Source organism: Parus major, chromosome 4A (assembly GCF_001522545.3).
Source record: "Parus major isolate Abel chromosome 4A, Parus_major1.1, whole genome shotgun sequence".
Classification (NCBI taxonomy): domain Eukaryota; kingdom Metazoa; phylum Chordata; class Aves; order Passeriformes; family Paridae; genus Parus; species Parus major.
This window is the reverse complement of record NC_031772.1, coordinates 7,540,562-7,561,826: the sequence shown is the minus strand read 5'-3', so window position 1 is coordinate 7,561,826 and position 21,265 is coordinate 7,540,562. Positions and strand designations below refer to the sequence as shown.

Sequence of the window (21,265 nt, the reverse complement as noted above, 5' to 3'; positions counted from 1 at the left end):
GAGGGCAAAAGGAACCAAGGGTTTAACATTAATTTTAGCACTACAAATCTCCATCTCTTCATCAGCCTTGGGCTCCACACTGACTGGCCCAGGTGGATGCTGGCAGTGCTGGAAGGGCTGACATCCCTTTCCATCCCTGCAAACTTAAGAAGCATCTCAGTGCTCCAGTGTTTTCTTAACGTGTCTCCAGGCTTTTCAAAACTCGCCAGAGGATCTGAGAGCTGCTTGACTCACTGCTGTAGCTCCTCAGCTTCTGAAGTTTGCCTGTTGAAACACACCCCCCACTCCTCCATCCTCCTCTTACCGCAGTAAGAGTTTTCTCAGCTGTCAAATTACTCCCCTCAGAAGGCAGCCCCAATTGGTTTTACGCCAGACCTCACTGCTGGGTGCTTTTTTAGCTGCAGGGAGGCATCTCGCATGACCTCCATCCCATTAGCAGCTCCTGCAGCAGCTCTCAGTGCACTGACAGACCTGTCTATAAAGCCAGTCAAATACAGATCTGCTGGCAGACCCCTCCACTCCCTGCTCCACAGGGCTCAAAAAGCCTCACAGAGGTAAGATGCCCCTGCAGGTACTCACAGGAGAAGGGCAGCTCTTGTCCTCACAGGGGAATTCCAGCAGGTCAAGGCAAAGACTCCCATGGACACCGTCACGTGAACTGTCCTGCTGCAGCCTGGGCAAACCTGTGGGTCTTTTATAGCCACCACAAAAAAAATGCCTCCATCCAAACTGTCAAAAAACATCTTTGTGGCATCTCTGGCCAAGAAGATGCTCAGAGGGCTGGAGAACCCTGCTCTGGAGACAGGCTGAGAGAGCTGGGGGTATCCAGCCTGGAGAAGGCACTGCAGAGACCTCAGCCCCTCTCAGTGCCTAAAGGGGCTCCAAGAGAGCTGAAGAGGGAGTCTTGACAGGGGCCTGGAGTGACAGGACAGGGAGGAATGGCTTTAAACTAAGGAGAGAAGATACACATAAGATATTAGGAAGGAATTCCTCTCAGTGGGGATAGTGAGGACCCAGCACAGGTTGCTCTGAGAAGCTGTGGATGCCTGGGAGTGTCCAAGGCCAGGCTGGACAGGGCTTGGAGCAACCTGGGGCAGTGGAAGGTGTCCCTGTTAATTTTTTTTGGTGTCCCCAGAAGGGATATAGTGGGATGCACTGGAAGTCAGTGGCTAGGCAGCATCCTCCAGAGTCAATGTAGAGGGTGGGTATCTCATTAAGGATAAAAAAAAAATCATATAGGTCACACAGAGAAAGAATTCCTTAATGCTGCAGACCACTAACAACCATATTTAAAATCACCAGAAATCACAGCTTGTTTTTCTGAGGGCTGCTCACTAAAGAAGTTGAAACCTCTGCAGTAACTTCTGAACCAGGCAAAAGCCCAAAGTGGTTTTGCCCTTGAAAGCCATAGTTTAAATACAATTCAGAAAAGCTGTGACTTCAAATTCACATATTTGCTGTCAACTGCTATTTCACTCATGTCGGAATTACCATCCCTTCTCAACTGCGCAGCTCTCAACACATTGTCAGGAAAAGAAATAATCACATTAAAATCAGAAGTCTGTAGTTAAATTTTATTTATCAGTTCTATTGTTAAATGACACAATCAAAGTCAGTGGATTGGCCTGTAAATCTACACAATAAGACAGCGTCTACGGTGGAAATCAGTAGAATTTGATATGGTTATGACAAAATGGTATCCTTATATTCGTACATCCCCTATATACAATAGACAGTATACACAAAGAAAATGCAACTAGTCTCTGTAAACCATGCACACCACAGCATAAAAACAAGATGCACCTCCTGCAACAGGCCTCCAGCTCGCCCACAGTTAAGTCCTGTTTACAGCAGTGCCTTTCAGTTTCAAGAGCGAATTATTTTCCCCCGTGAAAACCAAAATACAACTGAGACATCATATTGGCAACTGCAGTTCTCATTTAAAAAAAAAAAATAAATTGCTGTACATGAAGTTATTCTCTTCTCGAAGCTGCTAATGCAGGGTATTGGCTTGCTGCTGCTCTGCTCTCCCCTTGCCCTTGGCAGGGTTGCTGCCCCCAGGCTGCCACACAACATCAGATGCAAAACCACTCCCAGGTAATTTAGGCGTGGAGCCCTAAGATGTTTTTAAAGCCTTCTGCCTCATTTCCTGCCCCCTGCCTTCATGGTGTGTAGAGCACATTACAGATGAAAGGCAAGAGTGCAAGTGAGCCTTGTAAGCATCGCGTCCCTGGGGCCACAGAGGGCCCTTCCCGGGTGTGTGCTCAGTGCCAAGCTCGGGAGCACTGCAGGACAAATGTTCTGAACCTGCTGAATGTCTGGCCCAAGCCTTGCAGAGGTTTATATTTTTTTGCATAGAGATTTATAGGAGCCCCTTGCAGCACGTGCCCCGTTTGCTCTCCCTGTGGGTCTGGGGGAGGCTGGAGGATCCCGCTCTGGCTCCGCAGCCCGAGCCCCAGCTGAGCCTGCCCGGGAGCAAGCTGCTGCACCCCATGCACCACACATCCTTCTCCTCCTGTGTAACTATGGCTATGGAAAACTGGCTTCCATCATTTTCAGTCCTCATCCGTCATCGCTATGAAGGGCTCGAGAGCATAAGAAAAAAAAAAAAAAAGCCCTGTTCTTATCTGGTGTAGCAAAGATTTACCGGAAGTAAATCCTAATTCAAGTTAAATCTACTTCCATTGAGCAATTCTCTTCATAATATTGCTGGGATTAGAGAGTTTTATGATTTTTAAAGACACTACACAAATATCGGCAACATAATTTCATCTAGTTTATACCACCAATTATTAAGGAATGATAAATTCAGCATTATGTATTCTAATGGGCAAGAAAGACTTAAAATGAGACACTGCCACAGGATTATAATTTGGAGAAGGCTTTATGAAACAAACATGAGAATGTGCTGTAACTTTTCCAGAATGGTTAAAATCATACTGCCCTGAAAAATTCTGGAAACAGTGTCTATAACGTCAGCATTGAGTTCAGAAAAGTATGTATGTCTTTTTTTTTTTTCTTTTTTTTTAATATGAGATAGACCAAGCTTAAAACTCTAAACAGCAGTAGGTAGAAAAAGTTTAAAATTTTAAATATTTATATAACTAGAGAAATTACTTCTATTCCTTTTAAAAGCCAATATTATACATAAAACTAGTCGACCATTTTTCTAGACCTTTATTGTTCCCTTCATCGTTCACTCATTAACTTGGTAAATATCATAAGCAGTTGGTGCCCTTGAAAACACATTATTAAAATAAAATTAGGATAAAATCAAAGGGAAAAGATTTTGTTCATATACTGTATTGTGAGAGTATGCTAAATGCTCGTTATTAGGAAATGAGTTTGCTTCCCAGATAGATTTCAGCCGAGCATCATAAACATTTTCCAGCATCCCATTTTGTAGTCATAACTAATTTAGGGATTTTTTTTCTTTCGCTTCTTTTAAATAAATGTCCAAGCAAACATTTCCGATGAGCCGAGACGGCTCCTGTATTTCATAAATAATCCAACAAACCTAAAAAGGACAATTTAATTACACGCTAAGATTAAGTGTTCCACGTACAGTACAACATTTACTGCAAAAGGCAACTGCAAAGGCAACATTTTGACCTCTTTTTGCTTCAGACCCTTGAGAAGCATCACTTGTCATCTCCGGTTTGCAGGTTGGGTTGGGCTCTGCTTCTTTTCCGCGCCTGGCAGGTGCCCCCCACTATCGCCGCCACCGCTCCACGTTCCCTGTGTAGTCAGTGCTGGAGCTGTTCTCCCCCTGCTCCCTCAGGTGCGCCTGCTTCGCCCGCAGGATCTTCCGCTGCTCCTGGCGTTTCCGCCGCGCCTCCTGGTGCTCCTTCTGCCGCATGTACTGGTACCGCTGCAAAAACAGGTCTTTTGCATAATCGTACAATTCCATGTCTAAAAAATTGAGGGCCTCGATACGCTGCTGAGTCTGCTTGTCTATCTCCACGCTGGAGGCCCTTGTGCTATTGTACTGCGTGAACGGCGAGATGAAGTTCATGTTGAAAGTCTTCTCAAAGAGATACTGAGTCTTGCGCTGGAACTCGGTCAGGCCGAAGAAGGCCATCCGCTTCAGGTTCTCCTTGGCACTGTCCAGCAGAACCTTATTTCTCTGCTCCTCGGGCATGACCGACAGGTTGTAGCAGCCCACCAGGCTGAGGTCGGAGAGCATGCGGACCTGGCGGTTGTTGGCCAGGTTGTAGGGGCAATCCATGAACTCCTGCAGGGAACAGCCCGACCAGTCGTCCCCCGTGTAGCAGCTGGGCAGCTCCTCGGTGGTGGGGGAGCGGCCGTCGCAGACGTGCAGCGACGCCTTCCACGTCGCTCCGCGCTGGACGTGGCGCCATTCGCTCAGGTACCGCGACACGGGGTCACGCAGGATGGTGATGTAGTAGAAATTCCTGCCAAGGGGAGAGGAAAACAGAGCGCTTAGTCCTGCGTGCACAGAGAGCATTAACGCTCAAAATCAATACCAACAGGGAGATGCACTTAAGAGGCTTTCAGCAGCCCTGCTGCAGAGGCTCCTCTGCGAGTTCACCTCCACAGGGTGAAGGACAGCCGGACAAATCCCCAGGGAACTGTGAAGGGCTGTATCTACCTGCACACACACACACACAAACACACAGAGAGCTGTCTCTGTTTAACAGGTGGTGTCTCTACAGTGGCCGGGGAACCCACGACTCCCCTCTGTGCTGGGCTGTCCATGTGGCAACAGGCTCCTGCTGCTGCTCCAAGGGATGGCTGACACAGACCTTGGGAGAATACTTCAAGCATCTCCCAGGATGTAAGCCTCAACCCAAGCAGGACACAGGTAGGTCTGGCTCTTTTAATTTCCTTGTACAACAGAGCTGCACTGACCGGTTTCCACAGACAAAGAGCTGCCCGTGCTTTGTTCCCTGATGAGCAGTTGTGGGTTTCAGCTGCACAAGCCCCAGAGCACCATAACACCTCTGTTTCCTACAGGACCTTTCCTTTTGCAGGCCAGATAAACGGGGTGTGCTCAGAAGCCCCAAACCATGTCCACCCTAACAAAGACCTTGGCAAAGCCCATGAAAATCCTGTTTTATACTTCTGCCTTCATCCAATACTCAAATTAAATGATAAGAGATGAGAGATAAGTGACTGACAAGAAATTAAAGGAAGCATTACAGCGCTTTGTAAGAGAAAACATTTTCAAGGGAAGTGCTGGCTTAGGTTTGAAGCAACAGGATAGTAGCACACGTTGGGGACATGCTGCCACAGGGAACCCACCAGCTGGAAAAGCTGCAAGCTCAACCACAGAACTTGCCCAGAGTTCACTCTGGGTTGCACATTAATATCCACCATCAAACACCATGCAGTCCACCCTCACAGCCTGAAGATGGACACAGCTCTTTGAACCTCCACTAACATGACCACAGCCTCACCTGGATGATGCTGGAACACCAGCAGGATACCAGCCATCTGCTTAAGCAAATGGAATTAAAGTAGCTCAATAAGCAAATTGTCCTGCCAGGGAAGGCTACTCCTCCAGGAGCAGGACCCCCAAGGAGTGTGTGCCCAGGGGCCCTGAGCCCCCAGGGTGTGATTGCCATGTCCTTGGTGCTGTGTAAGGAGGAGAAGAACATTAATTTGCTTTCTCAAGTGACATTGTGACTGGCCACCTTGAAGTCAAACTTCTGCTCCCTGTAGTTTCCTTTGGCAGAAAAGCCACTAGATGTCAATGTTTTACAGAAAATTGTCTTTGAATGGACTAAAAAATGAATCACAAGCACAAAAACGATCCAACTGCACAGGGAAAGAAAACCTGGAGAGTCACCATTCCTTCTCTTATTTAGAGCATCCACACTCATAAATAATTAAGTAGAAAGTACAATAAATGTGTAAAGCCAAATAAAGCAAATGAGCCCAGTACAGCATCAGTGGCTGAAAACAACAGCACTCGGTGCTTGGAGCTGGGACACCACAGTCAGCACCACCCCCATCCTCACGCTCATCTGGGGTGGTGCCGCTGCCACCCCCCTGCTCAGAGGGATTTGGCCACAGATTCACACAGGCAAAGGGAGCCAAAGTCCCTCCCACAATCCCAAGAAAGGTCCTTTTCCACAGAAATGCCATTCAGAGGTTTCACTGTGAGAGTTGGAGGTACGAAGGAGCAAGAATAAAGCTCACTTTTGTGAGTGAGTGGCAGCTGCTAACCCACACTGTCCCTTGCAGAGATAGGAAGAGTTTTGCTGTCTTATCCCAACAGGTCTCTGGTAGCACTGGAGAACCCAACCTGGCAAAGAGGAAGGGCTTTCCATGAGCACCACCTCAACCAGCCGCTCCAGTGAGCAGGAGCTGTCCCTGATCATGCTTGTGCCTCAGGCTCCTTTGATGCAGCAGCAACACAGCCTTGTCAGGATCCCCAACACAGGGAAATGGAGCATCTCTGGGACAAACCCAAGCCCCTTCTTTACCTTCAGCCAGGACTCCTGAGCCTTGCATCTAGATCACTGGGACACTGCACTAAAATAAGGACCCAACCATATAGCACTAACTTCTACATTAACTATAGCAACTAACATACAGCAACAAACCTCTGATGACCAAGGTGCAAAAGCAAAGCCCTGCTTACTCCAGAGCCCCTTGTGTGAGCTGGTCCATGAGCAGCTCAGCTCAGGGGAGAAGGGTGCAGGCACAGGGGTGCTACCAGCTGAAGGAGAAGGCCAACCAGACTGTACGCTCTAAGGTCATCACAGAAATCGATGGGGAGTTAATGCAAGAAGGAAAACAAATCCTGAGCCAAGATCAATACAGCAAGCGTTTTATTATAGTTCAAACTCTTCAGCCACTCTTCCTTTGGGCTCTTTGGTCACAGGCGGTGACAAAACGTCTCTCTTGGCTCCTGTTGTAAAAACAAAAGAATGAATAAAAACTCTTGTGTTGGTGGGAGAGGCTGTGTTGTAACAATCACTGTCAGCCTGCACTGCCCCATCTGGGCAGGTACCTCCACCTGCTCCAGCCAGGGAAACTCCGCAGTCGAGGGAGACCGGGGGATGAGGCTCAGCAAAGATGCTCACTGGACTCTGCAGTGAGCATGGAGGTGTCTGGGCTTCCCCAGCAGCCTGAGCTCAGGATGCCAGGCAGGGATACTCATGGGATCCCCTCAGGCAGGGCCCATGTCCTCCCTGGCCTGAGCACAGCTCACTGAAACAGGCTCGCAGCTGTTACTTATTCCACTTTGTTATTTCCCAGATGAATCCTGATTTCAGGAAATGAGAAGGGATGTCTTAGAGAGAGATACTTTATCAGTTACTGGGCCAATCTCAGCGATTTTATGCGTTTCTCTCCTTCTTAAGCCTGCCTATTAAAATTTTACCAAAAGAGGCACTGACCCTTTTGGGAACATCAGCTTTTGCCCCAAGCCTCTCCTCTGAGTCAGGAATCACAGCAGCTCCAGGAAAGCAGTCATGCTGCTCTGTGTTCATCTGAACTGAGCTTCAGAAAGTCACAAAAGCTTTAATGCATCCTCAAGTCAGAGCCATGCCAGCGATGAATTTGACCATCAGCACTTTGAGCATCATTCTGCTGCATCTGAGGAAGACTCAAAGCTTTGCAATTATTTTTAGCTCTGTATGTAACAGCTTGTTCTTTCTGCTGTCTTACCAAGGGGGTGTCGAGTTCCTGCCCGTTCCTTGAAGCGTGTACTTCAGAGCCTGAAACAACACATGTACAGGTAGAGCTCCACCTACTGTGAATCATCCCTCCAACTCAGAGCTGCACACACCAGAAACATGGCTTTTCTGATGAAGTTGGGTGGCCATGATGCAGAGAAAGGGAGCTTGAGGGCCAGTCACAAAGTAGGTTGACCCTGGAGGCATTAGGAATGTGGGATGATGTGGCAGTGACTTGCTTCTGGTATCTCCCTGAGCACTGCTATTCCTTGAGGAATGTGGGGACTGAACAGTCCCACAATGTTGAGTTTGCTCCCCATGCTGCATCTGCTTGCTTTGAAGGATAATCCTGTGGTCACACAGGCCATTCCTTTTCCCCCTTCTGCCAAACACAGGGACAGAATGAGATTCCCTTTTTTCAATCTAATGAGGTTTTTTAAGAATCCTTGCATCAAACTTCTAATTGCAACATTAAAGAAAAATTCAAGAAAAAACCAAAACCTGAAGTCCAAGTGAGGAACTGTGAAACTCCAAGCGATGACAACACTGAGTAAAGCCAGAGACTTCAGGGTCTGGAGAAGCTGCCAGGGAAGGGATATGCAGGTACCCACACCACAGTGCTCAGGGGACTCACTGTGTGCAGAATTAAAGCAGTGAGGAGGGGGTGCCTATGCATCAAAATGGGTCAGAATGTCCCAAAGTCAGAGCACATCTCATCCCAGCCCCACTGCCCCACTGTTTAATTGCCTGTTGAGGTCGAGGGAGGCTGGAGGTCAGACAGTGGCAGCTGCCATGGCTTCAGCCTGGAAACCTGAGCCTGGCTTGATGGAGCTATGAGGTAAGGACTGGAAAGGGAGCTGAAAGCTGAACACCCACTCACCATTACATCCATTAGTGATTAGAAGGTGAGGGACTGAGTGACCTTTTCCCATTTCTGCTGAGAAATGAGGCTGTAGCAAGAAGGGCTTTGTAGGTTACCAGGGTGAGAAACCTACAGCCTTTGCATATGGAACACTGCAGCCCCAGAAACATCCCCATGTCCCCCACAGGCTGTTCCTGGGGGCAAACTAGCATGGGAAAACACAGCTTCAGCACAGGGCTGAGGAAGCAGAGCTATGATATCCAGGGAAAGTACTGGGGCAGTCCTGTCCACCATGCAAAAGTAAGGCTATGCTTTAAGCTGGCTCAAACACACCAGTTTGTATCTAGGTCAAGCTCAGGCAGATGGCAAGCCTGGCTAGGATGACTGGAGTCACAGACAGGGCTTGTGCAGTGAATGGAAGGCAATTTTATACAAATGTCTTCATCTCTTTCAGTGGAGATGGGAGAGGCAAAGAAATCTGTTAAGTTTCCAAACCTGTGTGGGTTTTTTTCCTCAGTTCATGGACTTTGTGGTACATTAACAGAGCAGTGTAAAACCATGCCCTGCTCCAGGTGAAGATGGGTATTTTGAAAGGGAAGTTCACTCTGAAGGTGCAGGGTCAAAGGGACAGACCAGATTTGTGCCACGTCCAGCAGAAATGCAAATACAACAAACTAAAACCCCGCATCAGAGATTCTGCATATGATGCAAAGGATTAAGGATGAAGCTACTGAAAAAAGAAAAATAATCATAGGGTTGGCACTTCAGCACCAGAAACAATGCACAATCACCAGAGCCAGCAAGCAGCACAAGGACATCCATGTCCTTTCCCCCTCTGCACAAACTGCTCATGCTGCTGAATAAAAAGCTACAGAGTTTGCTTATAAAAGAGTAGCCACATACTCATTCCTTTAAAAGCTGAGCAATTTGGGCGTTTTTTGACATGGCAACTTGTCTCTTCTCACTGACCACAGGAAGATGCTCATGCGCTGTAGCCTCACTCACGAATCTGAGATCCCTTCTCCTTCACTGTTCCCAGCAAAGAAGTGAAACTGTGCTGCAGGCAGTCTCCTGCACTTCTCCCTCACCCCACACCACTTGGAGAATGTCCCCGCTCAGGGTTATTGACAGTAAAGTCACAACGACAGAAGGTCAGGAATGCGAACGGTGTGAGTCTCACATTCCTTGTTCTGCTCTTAGGAGAGCATGGGCTCCAAAGCTGCTGATGGATTTTAATCTCTGGCAGAGGGTCTCCCAGCAGATCAATCATGGCCACCACATCTCTCTGAGAAGTCAAACTCAATTATGCCACACTGGGCACCGAGTGCTTTGCTCCCAGAAGTTGAGGTTAATTCCCATCAAGAGTGGCCCACTGAGAATTTGATTTGCTAATACCACAAATTGTTCGTCCAAGAGAAATACCGCTGCTGCCTAATTTGTTGGAGTCAGGCATCTGTTTGGAGATCACTCAGAGAGAGGCAAAGCGTTCATTTAATACTGTGACTCATCCTGATTCTTAACAAACTCTGTCATCTAGAGAAACAATCAGAAGGACAGGGGTGAGCATCCTGGTGAGAGCTTCTCCTGTCTCAACCAGCCCTGCTTGGAACCTCCCCTCCCAAAATGAGAATGCCTCTTCCCTGCCAAGAGCTGCTCCTGCAGCATAACTCACAGAGATGAGGACAAAATATTTGGCAAGCTTACTGAGGCAGTGCTGGGAATCAAATGTTTGCATCCACTCCAGATTGGTCCCAGATGCTTCCCAGCAGTGATGTGGATGGCAATGGCAGCAGTGGAGATGCATTCATTGCCCATGGGCTCCCCACAGTGCTGCTCTGCTCCAAGGTCTCCTGGCCCCACAGACAGCGGCAACAAATCCCATCTAGAAGTGGGAGAGGAGCAAGGGGAGCTCTTGAGTTCCCTGTGAGCTGCAGGGAGAAGATCTCAAGGCCTCATTTTCAGTCCATGACTGCCTCCATGCCCAGGATCTGCAGCCTGGCTGCCCATGCCACAGCCTCCCCTGCCACTGTCACAACTCTTGCAAGGAGGCAATCATGGAGCAGGGGTATTGGAACAGGACTGCTCCCCTTCTCTCATCTCCTCTCCCCAGAGACCTCAGAGTCGCTCTTGCCCAGCTGGACCCTGGGCTGGCTACTACTTGTTCCTATGAGATTTCTCTTTATTTAGCCATTTAAATGAAACTAAACTTCCAGGTCCACCTCATCCAAAATTCAAAATACAGTAAAATCTAGGTGAACAAATCCCCCCTTCATTAAAGAAGTGATGGATAAAGATTGTGGGGAGGGAGAGAAGGAGGAACAAAGACCCCTTTCCTCTGCAGCAGCCTGCAAGGCTACCTGGATGATATTCCTGTACTCTGGGTCTCAGAAGCAAATCATGCATTAGCTCTGAAAAAGGGCCTGGAAGGAAAGGAGATAAGTATTTCAGGACTGTGAATTAAAGCCGTTAGCAAAAGCAAATTTACATTTCCTCTAAGTAATCATTATGTTTTCACTTCTATCAGCACCCAATGAATCACAGAGATGTTTTGTCTAGAAACACTAATGGTGGGGGTAGGAAGCCAGCAGCCTACCCACAGCAAAGGCAGCAGGAGAGGAGTGCCAGAGGAGCCCATAAAAAGGAGCTGGATTTTTCAAGAACGGCAATTACACCAGCCCATCATTGCCCGTGAAATTACCAAATACGAAAGATCTGCAAAAAAAAAAATTTCAGGCACAGAGGAAGGCAGCAATTTAGCAGGTCGAGGTACACATTCATATATGTGCAGGCATGGCATATGCAAACAAAGATAATGAAAATAAGGCTTTAAATAAGTAAAAAATATGCAGCCTCACACACACACATGCTCCCAGCTACCCTCACGCACAAAATAATTGTCCACAGTGCTGCCTGCGGAGGGGAAAGCGGCCCTGCAGATCTGCCAGAGTGGCATTAATTTCATAATTGCCTGTATTATTAAGATCTCTGCAGGATACCCTTGCTCACAACCAATTCAGCAAGAATAGTGGCCTTTTTAATTTTTTTTTAAGTAGTGAATAAAAAGGGAAGCAAGTTTCTGTTTATACTCATCAGACAGAAGAGTGACTCAGCTGCTGGTGCCAGTCCCCAGTCCTCTGCCTCCACCCTGGAGTCCGGCATGGGAAAGGGTGGCAGTGCTGGGTGGAGGGGCCCAGACCCATCCCAGCCACCTGACCTGCTGGATAAAGGACTGAGCTGCCCTTGGGAAACACCCAGCTTCCATCACAGAATAGAAGAGCAGTATCTCTAGATACTGCTGTATCCCTATCTAGAGCAGTGAAGCTTCCCACCTCATCAGCTTGGTTATATTAGAGGTGTCAGGATGGAGGGCAGCAGTGGTGTTGAGCCCCCAGGCTGGACAGGGGAGGTAAAAGCCAAGGAAAGGAGAGAGCAGGTGACAGGAGGATCAGTGTGTGCCACCCTTCCATCGTGCTGGATGACAAGCTGCAGTACGGGTGACGCCGGATTTGTGAGGTCTCAGCAGCACGCGAGGCCTTGGCTTCGGAAAGTGCCTTTCTTTCCTAGGGCAATTATAAACAGGAGGCAGAGCTGAATTTTGCTCTTAATACACACTAAGAAAACTCAAGGTCTGAGCGATATCTTTTGAAACATTGAGCTCTGACACCCACAGAGTGCCAGGAGCACCTTCCCTCCCAGTGTGAGGAGCTGTCTCTGTCCCCTGGAGCTCCTGGAGCGCATCACACACATCTTCCAGCCATAGTACAGCACAACCCCGATCACAGAGCTCTTACAGATTCATTAAAAAGCATGGCAGATATCCCAAAGCGAAAAGGAGGCCACTGCAAGAGTGGGTGAATAACCACAGGATGCTGCTATAAATCAGATCTTTACAACAGTATTTACCCCATCTAAATGCCGCTGCAGGAATTAGCTTCAATGTGTAACTGATATTTCTGCGGTGGCAAAGATCGAGGTTTGCAAAGCCTACACTCCATAAGCAGCGGTTTACAGAGATGGAATAGTGGCAGTTTTTCATTTTCCAGAGTCCACTCACCCTTCCAAGAATCTTAATGCCTCATTGATTCATAATACAGTACATAAAGATTTCATTTTTTCTTGCACACAGTGATATATTATGGAGGCAATCTATTTTGCCACTGAAAAGTTTGCTTAGTAGAGAAATTTGGAGTTTTGACATTCAGGAAATTACAGTCATCTGTAAAGCGCGATTGATATGCCAAGGCTAACATTTTCATTGCACTTATGGAGCCAGAATAACTATGCTAAAATATTTACTATATTCTAAAAAAAATTCCGACTTCTTGTTTATAAAAAGCATATATTTAGCAATAAAAACCCTTTATCCTTATATCCATATATATTTTACCTATGTCTTAAACGCGCAAAGCCACATACTCTCTGAACAGATGAAAATACTTTTAATAATTGAATAAAACCGATGATTCAGACAGGCTCTGCATGTGCAAGCAGCAGGCACGAGCTGACACGTGGCTGCACAAAAGCAGAGAAATGAGATAGTGGCTGCCACAGCGAACCTGCTCAAGGTCCCCTGGAGTTGTGGACACTGGTCCAGCCAGCCACAGGAAGCAGGGATCACTGAACCCTGTGTGCCTCATCTGCAGGTTCTGTAGCTGACACGATCCAGGAGGAAGTGGGTGAGCTCATCTCAGCTTGGCACGCACACTTGTCTCCTTTATGTATTTAGAAGTTGTGATTTATCCTATATCCTGAGCACCTATTGCAAATTCATAATCGCCGCCAACTCCTTTGAATATGGGAGTAGCTACTATTGAACATCCCCACCTCAGCCCTGGAGAAACCTTGGAGCTCTCCAGGAAAAGATCATACGATCAGCCCTAAGAGCTCTGCATCTCCCACAATGGGAAATTAACTCCAGAGAGGTATTTATAAAATCATTTGTTACTATATCAGAGCTCAATCAATTCTCTTCAATAATACATAAAAGGAGGAGGTTTGGCTCACATGAAAGAATGTAATTCCTTCACAAGCCATTTGTAGATAATCTTCGGTACGCCAGTTAATACATCCCACGATAGGTTATACAAAAGTGCTTTTAAAAATAAACGGAGGATATAGAGCACATAAAAAAGGCACGTTAGTGTAACTTATACTTCTCTTATCATAACTATTGTTCATACAGGAATCCAAGGAAAATCCTTCCCAGTCTTTCTAAAATTTTGTCAAAAGCAAGCATCTATTTGAAAACATCTTTGCAATGTAATTAATGAACTGACACTAATATAATTCTCAGCCTGCTGCCAAAAGAGGGATAGAGGAATGGACAGTGTATTTACAGCTGCAACTTCCACAGTTTTAATTTCAGCTCATTGATTCCATTGAGCACCATGAGACTGTATAATGAAGAAATCTGTATCAATTGAAAATACCAAGTGTGCTCCTGCCCCACTAGGGCACTACTGTAATATCATGTAATGGAAGGGGATTCTCATTTAATTGAATTGGAAATGAAACACATATTAGCTAAGAAAACTTAATCAGTGCAATAATATTAAAATGGGCCACTCAGACAAACTATACTGATTAAGTCACTTGCAAACATTTCTGTAATCATCACTGAGACTTGTGGCGTTAATGATTTAAACTCACTTTTCTACTCCAGGGAACAAAACTGCAATTTCATAGCAGACAATTAGAATACTTTAAGCCCTCTCTCACACTACAATGCAGTCTCCTGGAAGAAGCACAGGGCCTCATCCTGCAAGGATACATTTGAGCTCTGACATACTAGCTGTGCATGGATGCTGGGATGTTTGATTTAAGATGGGAGACATCCCTGAAAGCACCTGGCTGGCTGGGAAGTGTTTCTGAGGTACTGGCTGTGGTTCCTCCACAGGCTTCATCTTTAATCCTGACTGGTTACTGATGGCACACTCCAATGCACCGCAACACTCTGAGCTCCAAATGGCTCCCAGCAGACCAGGATTTTAAAACTCGTATTCATACACAGTTGACATAACTGGATTTAAAATTTTCATGGAACAGCAGAGTGCATTTCTAGCAAAACTCCATGGATGCATTTGTTGAATCGAAGCTCAGCTGGGAGGGGTTTTACATCAGCTAAGCAAGCAAGACTAAGTAAACATTACAAGATGTGCAGAACATCTTGTTTCCCACATCTGCTAGTTCCATCCCAAACATTTAGTAAAAGTATATCTTACTCAGTCTGAATCAGTGAGGACAATGCCCTTAGAAAGCCATGTTAACAGCAAATGTCACTTTAGCCTCTCATACAACAAACTCAGGGATGTGTCCATTGTGCTGTGCTCAGGACTATCCACACAGTCCAAGCTCATGGTGTGCCTGGAAACTGGAGACTGAGCTGGCAAAACCTCATCAGATGCTTTCCTGGTGGTTAGTGACAGCACATTCAGCACTGACATCAGCTCGGACACCTTGCATTTTTCTGGATTTCAGATGCCACCTCTATTTTTAGTTAATCTGTAGTGTTAAGACATTCAAAATCCTACTTGCAGACCGTGAAAAGCAAATTCAATTTTCCCATCTTTTCAGTGCCATGAAGCAAACTCCAGCCAAAGTGACAGCTGAACTGAGGCCAGCACAGAGAGGCAACAACCTGGGCTGAGCAATGAGAGGAGTCCAGCTCCCCTCTGTGCCAGCTGAAGGACTGGCACTGCTGTGCAAAAAGCTCCCAGTTCCACTGCCCATGAACAGAGCTACATGCTTCACCTTTTGCTCTGGCTCTCTCACTGTGAGGGTACCACAAGCTTGGGTCAAAATCTGACCTTTCTTTGAGCAGCTTCTCCCTGCAGTTTTTGAGCCCTGAGCTTCCAGCCCTCACCACCCGCAGCCAAACAAGCAGGCAGCACTTTGAACCCTCGATGGAGGGAAGTCTTGCACAGGCTAGCTGAAAACCCCTGAAAACCAAGCTGATTTCAGCTGAAGCCAAAGATAACCTACCCCTGCCAGAAGGGATATGATAAACCCGGCATGACAAACCTAAAGCAAAATAAACCACATGACATGTAGGGTTATTCATTAAGGTCACAGCTCCTTCCAAAAGGATCTGCCATTGCTCCCACTCCCCTAACCTCATCCTCAAAATATGAAAGGAAAAAAATAAAAAGGCAAGAAGCAAAACTCCTCTGTGAGTAGCAAGAGATGGTTGAAAACAGTTTTGTTCCTATCTGTATCTCTTGAAAGATTTTCAGAAGACACAGTTCTACTCCTCCATGGATTATTCTGGCTAAAAATGTGTGTGACATTTTAATTATCAAGTACAAATGTTACTGCAAGTAAGCAATGAAACAGATGGTGTCCTGAATTTTACAGTACAGCCACATTTTCCAGCTGAAATTTACAGTTCACCAATCATCAGCTTTAAGTTCTGTCTCTACTGAATCTCCCCTACCCATCTGAAACACCACAACCCTTCAATGCTGAGAGCACAGCTTTGGGAAAGTTTGGAAATTTTAGGAAATTCAACCCAAGCTGTCCTTCTGCAAGCAAATGTTTCCAATGAGGAAACAAAGCGGAGCACAACTCTGTACATCCCAAAAGCATGGCAGGTAAGAAGCAGGAGAGCACTGAGGGACTGCCCTACTCAAGGGAGCAATGAGGTGATCCTGATATCTCCACGAAGGACCTGATTTGTTTATCTCATCCTCTTCCTCAATGAACTCCACTCATATCAGTTATAAATCCTGAGATTTCCTTCTCTACACATCTGGTGTACTCAGCAGTCCCCTCAGAGGGTGCTCCCAAGGGGAAGGGACAGGATGGAACGAGTGTCCCTTCAGGATCCACCAGTGCCAAGTCCCACATCACCAGGGAACAACAGAGTAGCAAAGCCAGAAGCTTTTCCATTAATTGTTGGTTTCCTATCCTTAAAAAAAACCCTCAATGCTTAAGATCAGAGGTGCAGTTTCACACGCTTATTTCCCCCCTCTTCCAAAACAAGAAATATAATTCAAGACACAGGAGCCACACATGTGGATGGGAAGAAGGAAGACCTGGGAATACATATCTCCTGCACTGACAGCACCATGGCAAATGCGGTCCTTGCTTCAAGGAGCTTTATTATCCAGTTCAGACAACACACTAGGAGAGGGTGTGAGTCCTGTGACCCCTGGGGAACAGATGCAGCAGCATCCCCAGATTCAAGCAGCAAACACAGTGAGTTTTCAGCTGTCCCCCTCAGCTGTGTGTGGCCAGGCTGAGGAGCACATGATGCCCTCATTGAACAGGCTCTTGATTTAAGAGGCTGTGACCAAACTGAATCCTGGAAAGCTTTCCTGATACTCCACTCCATTCATCTCCACTAAAGGGGAGCTGCTGCTGGGGCTTATGGCATCAGTGCTGCAATTATGACAAGAAAACGTTTTCTGGGAAAGTGTCCCAGAAAGTAACACACTGAACATTTCCTCTCACCACTTGCAGTACTGAGCAATATTGCCTTTCACTGTCAACATCAGCTTCGAGCCAGGTCTCCAAGGAAGGACATCCTGCCTATCTTGCCCTGTGTTGGCACAGGGCTGGGACCACCAGCTCTGCTCTCACCAGCTTGTGAGACACCCCTGGGACATGAAAGTACTCCTGCAAGGATCAGGCAATGGGAGATGCTGCACAGGCCAAGGCATGGATCTTTTGGATCCCAGACTTCTCCCATTTTGCTTTGAAATGGAGCAGAGCTTTGGAGGTGGAAGAGCCAGCGCCAGCTTTGCAGACAGGCAGCGATGCTCAGTCACAAAAGCATTTGCAATGTGGCCTCTGCCTCCTGCATGCAGGTTTGTCACTTAATCCAGCACCACCCTGGCATCCAAGGGTGAAGATCTGTGGTGTTCCTCTAAGGCCACTTGGGAACCTCTTCCTAAAGGGAATCACTTGTACATCACAAGGGCACTTGTACATCAGAAGGGGTCTGAGGACTAAGCTTGTCTTGGAGCACAGCTGCTTTAACAAAACTTTCCAATGAACTCCTGAACACAGAGGAAAAAACACTTGGGTGTTTTGTTCCCAGGGAGCAAAGCCAAAGCAGTGTCCAGTGCCCCCAGTGCTGGGGTACACAGCCTGGTTTGCAGCAGATCGATGCTTCTGCATTTGAACTCAGCAAACAGGTGCTCCAGAACATGATGGAGTGTATGGCAGCAGCTCAGGCTCTGCTCTCAGTCACACTGGCAGCTGGATTGCTGCGATAAATAAACCTGAAAATCAACTGTCTGAGCAGCAACAGCTTCTTCCTATGTCTCCATCCCTGGAGGGGTTAATCTAGAATAATCTAATTTATTCCCAAACTGTAGGCATTAGTGTCTTTCCCCATTTAACAGATTTAGAAACTGTGCTCTACCAAATTTATCTGAACAATTAATTCCCACAAAATTACACTGGGTTTTGAACTGAGGTTGATATACTCCATTGTATCTGCAGGCTAAGCAATCCACTGAGGAGCCAGATTAAAGCACAGCTAAACACCACCTGAGTGGACTTTTCTGGCAAATCATCCGTGCAGGGATGGGGACAAGAGCAGCAGATGCAAAAGGGCTCACAGTAGTGGTAATCTGGGCCAGGGCTCAGGCACAACAGCAGCATCTTCAGCTGCATCTCCCCCATCCTGTCATTAAAACAGCAACACTCCCATAACTCATTTCAACATACTGCGAATAGGCTCCTCTTCACATTATTTTAAACAAAATGACACTTTCTCTAGACACTTAAATGCATCCTGGTCTCATCACATCAACAGAGGAAGCATATTTTTTCTGTTAATGTGAAAGGTGATATTGGATGCATCATACATTAAAATCGTTTGCTGGCTTCCTCTCTTGACATAAGTAAGGGGAAAGAAAGTCAGAGAAGATGGATTTTAAAGATGTATGCATATGTATGATCATTTTCTAACCTAGAACATTATTAAATTCTTTCACATATTCATGTGAGAACTGCAAAAGATTATGAAAGTAGAGATGCTATCACTCATACTTTCCCAGAGCTAGGATTAGGAAGGTTTTCCTCTTAATAAAAGCTATATATTTAAATACTATCTGTTTGGCCAAGCCCTAATTAGTACTGGCCAACAGAGGTACAGCTCATATCCCTGCTTTGCAGAATAAACTTGTCTGCAGGTCCAGCCCAAACACAGGGCAAGACTGTGCAAGAGACATCACACTGTTGTCAGAGCTTTGACCTTTTCATGGCTACTAAATGCCTTTAAATTTCTTCAGTTTCACAGGTCTAGCATCCTCTACCAAAAGTACACCCCACATGGCCCATCCAGCTTCTTCCCAGCCCTCAGAGAGCTGAGCCCCACCAAACCCTGCCTGAGCCGTGTTACCCAAAGGCGTTGAAGAAATCTTCTGGTTTGCAAGTGATGCTAAATTCATCTAAACAGCTTTATTTATGAGTGGTGTTACATCCCACTTCTTGGGCAGACAGATCTGCCACTAGAATTGCCTTTTCCTGCCTGCAGAAAATGTAACTCTGCATCAACATTACACAATTATATTAAAACCACTATTTAGATAGCTCCATGGTAATGGATATGTACACCAACTCCAGTGCCACAGAATTTGCATAGCAGAATTTTTTATCATGCTTCTTAAAGATTAATAATTTAAAGCAAGTTGTAACTGTGCTAAGATTTAGTCTTATGCTTTCATCACTGCTTTATATTCTCATAAATATCCAACACTCCCAAGTACATAGGAATCTGAGATGGTATTCAAGAGAAAAAACTGCAACCAATATATCTTCCATTTATGGAATTGAATATAAGATCATATTCAAAGTGCTGCATTTACTGACTGATTTTGAATACCTAAAATATATAGCAATTGCAAATTTGCCTTTCATTGCAAAGCTTTGTTCTTGTAGTGACATAACTTATTTCCAGATTAGAGCCCCAAGTACAGCTGGGTCATTTTTCGTGCTCTCCATTCCCACATACACAACTGGGAGAGACAGGTCGTGCTCTCTATCAAAGTTGTGCTTACCACACAGCAATATTGCAACACGTCCCATTAGAGTTATGTCTGCTGAGACTGTGAGCACAGACTTGGCTGCAGGCACCTCCTAATGGAATTACATAATTGGAGGCATGTCATCTAAATCTGAACAAATTGGATTCCCTTGTCATGCACTATTGAATCAGAACAGGAAGAACACTCCATGCTGTTATCTATGGTAAACCAACGGTGGCAAATCCAGCATCACTAATATTTTGATAATGTGATGTTTATTAAAAATGGGGGAGGAAAAAAAAAAAAGATAAAAGTTCCATGTAAGGCATGTCAAAATCATGTTGCATGGAAAAATGAGCTCATCCGAGCTTGGTTACAGGCTGGGAATTACGTTAATGGTTTATGATGGTAGCGATGTTAAGAAGATGTAACTGCAGAACCACGCGAGGCTGGTTGCCTGTAGCAGCCAGGGAAGTGCAGACCAGGATTTGAGACAGGCCCCACCACCAGCCCTGCATCTGGAGCAGTGACAGCCACCAAGGTGTTTGCTCTGCTACAGCTCCTCCCTGCCCAGTCTGTGGCAGGTCACGGCATTAACATTCCCATCCTGCAAGCGAATTCTCCAGCCCTTGCAATTCACAGGCATGCCCTGCTTTTCGTTTACAAGTATATCAACTTTAATTTGGAATTACTGGAGGAATCATAACGAGGGAGCAATAACTTTGAGCACACTGAACTGCGCATTCAGGGCAAATTTTCACTGAGCGCTGAGCTTGACCTCCAGCTCTGCACGAATGAAAGAACAGAGGCATTAATTACATTACCAGAATCACTAATCAGCTCATTGCATCTTTACATTTCATCAGCTAAATGCTGGTGCAAAATGAGAGGCTTTTTCCCCCTGTAATTCAGCTCTTCAAACCTCACCAGGATACTTCCATGAGCGCATGGAATGAATTCATTAATAAAAACAGCAAGAAAAAAGAAACTAAGAAATTAATTGTGAAGCCTTACAGACTTCATGGTTCTCATAGTTAATTAACTGTGGGCCAGCTCAGGCTCCTGTGTCCACACCAGGCCATCAGGGCTCCTCATGGATGGAGCTGGCCCCCAAGGCAGAAGTAAGTGATGAGTTGGGGGGCAGAGCAGGCAGCCACTGTCTGGTGGCCGAGGGTCTGTGAGGACAGGAGGGGCTGTTTGCAGAATGACTCTGCTGGGGCTGGCACACTGCACAAGTTCAGTTTCAGTATGCCAGCAGCACACGAGCAGCTCCACTGCCTCTGCCCCAGCAGTGCTGCAGTCCTGCAGGACTCTGCCAAACGCTGATTTATATTCGACTACGAGAGGGAGAAACGCTGTCAAATCACCAAATTACCTCAAGTTGTGAGAGCACACAGCAGGGGGAAAAGTGTTAACTACCGAGTGAGCCTCTGCCTGTAGAGCAGAATCCTGGAAGGATTCAGGTGAACATTTACTGTGAGCTCTGGGGTCTGAGCATGCTCCCAGTCACAGCACAGGATCACACCACAAGCAGCCCCTTGCAAAGAGACCCCCAAAAAGCTGTACCCCTAAAATCTGCACAACTGCCTGGTCATAAGGGCCTTTAATCTATATGGTCAAAAGAACTGCTTGAGGAACAACTGATCCTTAAGGCTGTCCAGCATCATATTTTTGGTCAAGTGGGTTTCTCTGCCCGTGGGTTGCAACAAAGGCACCTCACTGCCAACTCAGTTGCTGAGCTCCTGTCATGGAGTTACTTTACCTTTAAGAAAAGTTGA

General features: G+C 46.2%; 1 protein-coding gene across 1 annotated transcript in view; it reads right to left on the bottom strand.

The window, feature by feature from the left end:
* Window positions 1-1,559: 1,559 nt before the first annotated feature.
* Window positions 1,560-21,265, bottom strand: part of HS6ST2 (heparan sulfate 6-O-sulfotransferase 2) — a 129,690-nt gene continuing 109,984 nt past the window's right edge. The window contains exon 2 of the mRNA XM_015626878.2: window positions 1,560-4,415. Within this exon, the coding sequence (XP_015482364.1) occupies window positions 3,713-4,415 (703 nt within the window). The 3' untranslated portion in view covers window positions 1,560-3,712. The remainder of the gene's footprint in view (window positions 4,416-21,265) is intronic.